At 36.5% G+C, this 6,138-nt stretch overlaps 1 protein-coding gene across 1 annotated transcript; it reads left to right on the top strand.

Moving 5' to 3' along the window:
* Positions 1 to 1,384: 1,384 nt before the first annotated feature.
* LOC100656081 (olfactory receptor 6C70-like) lies at positions 1,385 to 2,323 on the top strand. Its single transcript, XM_003405081.3, has one exon. It carries the CDS (start codon positions 1,385 to 1,387, stop codon positions 2,321 to 2,323), a length of 939 nt encoding a protein of 312 aa, XP_003405129.1.
* Positions 2,324 to 6,138: the final 3,815 nt, after the last annotated feature.

Genomic DNA, 6,138 nt, shown 5'->3' with positions numbered 1-6,138 from the left:
ATTAGAATTGCCCATAGGGTTTCCAAGGAGCACCTGGTGCATTCGAACTGCCAACCATTTGGTTAGCAGCCATGGCTCTTAACTACTGCACTGCTGGGACATGACAGTACAGGAAATGTGATAAGAAAACAGTGACTTTTCACCATTATGAAGCTGCAACTGGAGAGTAGGTACAGATTCTGGGTACCTATAACTGGGCACACATTGTGAAGAGATGCAATGCATTTTCTGTATTTTCCCTTGTATTCTTGTGGACTCGGTTACATGTGGTAGAATGTCTAAGTCATGAATAGTTTTTTTTTTCATCAATGTGGCTATATTTGCTTAATAAACACTACTTTTTTTTTAATCCAAATTCAACTAATACGTACTTTCTTGTGGTATTACACTCCTGTTTTGCCATTTCTGTCTTCACAAGACATAAGTGGAGTAGGCTAAAAATCTAAGTTACAGAATTTCATTGTGGGTCTTAATTTGTCAAACTGGCAATGTTTTATTTTGGTAAAATTAATAGTTAAAAATGAATAAATTATCTTTGAATCCTGAACCCAGCAGTTTAATTTAATTTTTTTACCATCTGACCAAATTTTGAATTAAATACATGTGACATGCAGTTTGTTAGAAAAAACGTCAACTATCACAGGTTTTGTAGGTCAGTTTCCATAACTGAGCTGACTTCTATGTTGTTGTAGTTAGGTGCCATTGAGTTGGTCCCGACTCATAGAGACCCTATGCAGAACAGAACGAAATAGTGCCTGGTCCTGTGCCATCCTCACAATTGGCTGTTTGAGCTCATTATTGCAGCCACTGTGTCAATCCGTCTTGTTGAGGGTCTTCCTCTTTTTCACTGACCTACTACTTTACCAAGCATAATGTCCTTCTTCAGGGACTGGTCCCTCTTAACATGTCCAAGGCTGTGAGATGAAGCCTTTGCATCCTTGCTTCTAAGGAGCAATCCGGCTGTACTTCTTCCAAGACAGGTTTTTTTGTTCTTCTGACAGTCCGTGGTATATTCAATATTCTTCTCCAACACCATAATTCAAAGGCATCAATTCTTTGTCAGTTTGCCTTATTCATTGTCAGCTTTTGTATGTGTATGAGGCAATTGAAAATACCATGGCTTGGGTCAGGCCCACCTTAGTCCTCAAAGTGACATCTTTGCTTTTAAATTCTATAGTACATTTAAACTCTAAGTTAACAGTTTCTGTTTTCTGCTATGGATCATGTCTTCAAATTCCATGGAGTATTTCATTATAAATGGTCATGTTTATGAATATGAGTCCTTTAATATATCTTTCTGGAGATAAAACTACTCATATAATTTCTGATATTTATACTTTCTCTTTTTTTTTTCCTAGAATTTGGTAGAACCCATAAAAGAGAAATGAAGAATCATACAAGGAAGATAGAGTTTATTCTACTGGGGTTGACAGACAATTTTCAGTTAGAGATTGTCATTTTCTTGTTTCTACTTCTCAGTTACATGTTGAGCGTGATAGGGAACTTAGCCATCATTGCCCTCACTCTGCTGGATTCCCATCTCAAGACCCCAATGTATTTCTTCCTTCGTAATTTCTCCTTCCTGGAAATTTCATTCACAACCACTTGCATCCCCAGATTTCTAATTGCCATTGTAACCAAGGAAAAGACCATTTCCTATAATGGTTGTGTAACTCAGATGTTTTTTTATATCTTTTTGGGGGTTACAGAGTTTTTCCTTCTGGCTGCTATGTCCTATGACCGCTATGTTGCCATCTGCAAACCCTTGCATTATACATCCGTCATGAGCAGCAGACTTTGTCACCAGCTTGTACTCAGCTCTTGGGTAACTGCCTTCTTGGTCATTTTCCCTCCACTCACTTTGGGTCTTAATCTGGATTTCTGTGCTTCCAATATCATTGACCATTTCATTTGTGACATTTCTCCTGTTCTGCAACTTTCTTGCTCAGATACACATTTACTAGAATTGATTGCTTTTTTATTAGCTCTGATGACACTCATTGTCACCTTGTCATTAGTAATCATTTCTTACTCTTATATTTTCAACACGATTATGAAATTCCCTTCAGCTCAGCAAAAGAAAAAAGCCTTTTCCACCTGCTCTTCCCACATAATTGTTGTCTCCATCACTTATGGCGGTTGTATCTTCATCTACATAAAGCCAGCAGCAAATGAAAGAGTTACTTTAAGCAAAGGAGTAGCTGTGCTCAATACTTCAGTTGCCCCTTTGTTGAACCCAATCGTTTATATTTTGAGGAACCAGCAAGTAAAACAAGGCTTCAGGGCTGAATTCAAAAAGGTATTTTCCACTTTAGACAAATGAGATTATCTATTGAAATAATTAATGTGAAGACATGACAGAAACATTGAAAAAAATTTAATTCTTCTGGTTTATGAAATTATATTTAATTATTTGGATTAATTTATGTTACCTGATTTTAGAATCTATTTCCATTTATCCATTATGAATTTTACTTTCTGTTCTTCAAGATGAAAGCCCTGTATGTTAGAAACATCAAATTGAAAGAATTATTTTCTGTATAAAATTGCAAAATTATATGCTCATTTTAGGGTAAAATGACTGGGAGGTTTGATTGTATTATGGAATATAAATCCTTGGAGTGTGTGGACTTGTTTAATAAATAATATGTCTTATTTTATTTAAAGACTATGTTCTTGAAAATTGTTAGATGAATTTGACTTTGTCATCATAAAATATACTTAAAATGTTCAAAGAGAGGGTAATCTTCAAAAGAAATAATGTAGAGAATTATTTTATAAGTGATTTTGTTTTGAAATGTCAGTTGTCCACATAATAAGGAGACGTGATTTCCTTTGAAATGAATCATAGGTTTCCTTCACGTGATTTGAAGCATTTAGAGTGGGCAGATTTTCATAATTGCAGAAAAATAAAATGTGATTTAATATAAAAGTAATTAATTAAAAGACAGTTTTTTTAAGAACACATAAAGCAAGTTTAATCTCTTGAACATGCCAATGACTGTATTAAATAGAGAATATATCAGGAATTTTATGACTTATACTATAATGACTGCTTTTTAATTTTATACAAGTTTGTCATAGCAACTACTATTAGACATCAATGTCTTAAACTTAATGGCTTGTTTAATGATAAAAGTATGTGTATGAAATTGTCTATTTTTTAATCTAAAGTGTCAGTTCTTAGAACACGTAACTTCCAGAACTTTATAATTGTCCTACTGAATGTGTGGTATACCAATTGTTTTTGTAGTTTGGTACTGATTAAGCTATTAGCATAATATTTTCTCAAGTTGTATCAGTTGGCTAGGCCAAGAGTTACCATGCTTTTCTAGAGTTAATGTTCCTAGAAATATTTACCTATTAAACTTAATTGCCAATGGGAGAAATAAACGTGGATGGATTAATGAAAATTTGTTGTTAGAATATTGGTGGATTCTCTGGTCTTCAAGGTAAATTATGAGAAGTTGAAGGCTTTCAGGAAGGTTCATGCAGAGTTAAAAAGACAGATGCAAGTCAGGCTAGAATAACTTGAGGAGATAAATTTGAAGGGTAATGTGCTAAAGAAACTTCTTATATTGTTTCATTATTCGTACAGCCTCACTGAATAAGAAACAAAGCAACATGCTCTGTCATCCACCTTCACCTCTGTGGCACATAGCTATTTTTCTAAATGATTGCACCACAACATTACTTCCTATCCAACATTTTCTTAAAAATGATTTTGAAGCTTCACCCAAGACAGGTGGGGTCTAAGTTTCCTTTCCTTATATTTGGGAAAAACTAGTAACTTCTCTAACCAGCAGAGTATTGCAGAAGACATGTTATGTGACTTCAAGTGTAGGTCATAAAAAAGCTACAACTCCCTTCTAGCTCCCTCTATTTGAGGACCCTTACACTTGGAACCCAGCCACCATGGTATGAAAAAGCCCAAATGGGCCCTATGTAGAGACTACATGGAGAGTTGCTTATAGGCAGGAAGCTAGCCAAAGAAGTGACAAAAACATCAGCAAGCAGATATTTGAGTGAAGGCACCTTCAGCTAATTCAATCCTCTAGTGTTCAAGTATCCATGTGAGGCCCTAGACATCATTAAGAAGGGATGTGCCTTGCTGTACTCCGAAGAATTTCTGACAACAGAATCTGTGAGTCCAGTAGATGGTTGCTTTAAGGCACAAAGTATTATGGTAATTTTTAATGCAGACTTAGTAATCAGAATAACAGCCAGCACTTACCACCTTCCATTTCTTTTTATCTCTTCTATGGCATCTGCATGTCTGATTATTTTTTAAAGGGAGATATCCTGGAAAATGTTATTAGTTGTTGTTGACTGGGCTCCTGCTGATGGAGACTTTATGAATAACAAAACAAATATTCCCCGAACGTATGCCATCTTCACGATTATTGGTATGTTTGATTCTGTTGCTGTGCTTATTGTGTCAATCCATCTCACCAAGGGTTTCCCTCATTTTCATTGACCCTCTTCTTTGCCAACCACGATGCCCTTTTCTAGCGATTGGTGTTTCCTGATTATATCCAAAGTAAACTAGCCAGAATCTCTCCATTCTTACTTCTAAGGGACATTATGGTTGCATTTCTTCTAAAACTCATTTGTTTCTTCTTTTGGCACTCCATGTATATTGAGTATTCTTCACCAACACAATTTGAATGTATACATTGTTCTTTCTTTTTATTTGTTGAGTTTTCACATGCAAGTATGGTGACTGAATGGACCATGGCTTTGGTCAGATTTACCTTAGTTACCAAAGAGACATCTTTGTTTCTAAAAAATTTCAAGCAGTCTTTTACAACAGATTTTCCCTATGCAACACAACACATCGTTTGATTTCTTGAATGCTTTCCATGGACATGGATTATTGGCACAAGTAGAATGAAATTATTGACAATTCCAATTTCTTCTTCATGTATCATTACATTTTTTATATACAGGCATACCTCATTTGATTGTGCTTGGCAGTTTATTGTGTTTCACAAATATTGCAATTTTTAAAAAAATTGTAGGTTTGTGGCAACCCTGCATCAAGTAAATCTATCTTACCATTTTTCCAACAGCATATGCTAACTTTGTGTCTCTGTCACATTTTGGTAATTTTTGCAATATTTCAAACTTTTTCATTATTATGATATCTGTTATTGTGATCTGTGATCAGTGATCTTTTATGTTACTATTGTAATTGTTTTGGGATACCACAAACTGTGCCTGTATAAGAACATGAACTTAATTGGTAATGGCCATGTGTGTTCTGAGTGCTCCATGGATGATCCATTCTCCCATCTCTCTCCCTTTCCTTGGGCCTCCCTATTCCCTGAGACACAATAATATTGAAATTAGGCCAATAAATAACCCTAAAATTGCCTTTATGTGTTCAAGTGAAAGAGTTACTTGTCTCTAACTTTATATCAAAAGCTAGAAATGATTTAGCTTACTGAGGAAGGCATGTAAAAAGCCAAGACAGGAGGGGTGGGGCCAAGAAGGTAAAACAGCCAGAGACACTTCCGGCAATCCCTCTTATAACAAAGACCTGAAAAAACAGGTGAAACAATTATATTTATGACAAGCTATGAGACCTGAACAACAAAGGCAAAGTTAGAAAACAGACTGAGTGGCAGGGGGAGGGAGAGAGGGTTCAAAGGCGGAGAGGACTTGCCAGACCTGAGTCATGGGGATCCTTCAGGAAATATTCCCAGAAGTGGCTGCAGTGGGCTGGTAGTAGTGTTCAGCAGCAGTTTCCTCCAGGAGAAATAGCCAGCCATACAGTCTACTCAGACCTCCACAACCAGAGAATAACAGTGTTCTAGGCAAAAGCTAAGTACTTATGTATATTTTATCATGCCCCTGCCAACAAGCTGGCTTCAGGGGCTGTTGATAGGACCTGAGATAGTCCCTGCTGAGCACTAGGAGCTGTTCTCCTGGCTTTGGAGAAGGAATAAATTTGCAGCTGGAGGGAAAGATAATCTGCCAGCTACACTAACCTGGGGAGCTCTAGGCAGAAGTAGCTCCTGTCCAGGCATAAATGGTCCATTGACTTTGAAAAACTTTCTCCCTCCATGGACTTAGCAGACCCATTTCAGGAGAATAGGTCCTTTTTGGCAGGCTGTAACTCTTTCAGCTGTGTGG

Source organism: Loxodonta africana, chromosome 4 (genome assembly GCF_030014295.1).
Source record: "Loxodonta africana isolate mLoxAfr1 chromosome 4, mLoxAfr1.hap2, whole genome shotgun sequence".
NCBI lineage: Eukaryota > Metazoa > Chordata > Mammalia > Proboscidea > Elephantidae > Loxodonta > Loxodonta africana.
The sequence above is the reverse complement of the archived record's forward strand: the minus strand, read 5'-3'. Positions and strand labels throughout refer to the sequence as shown.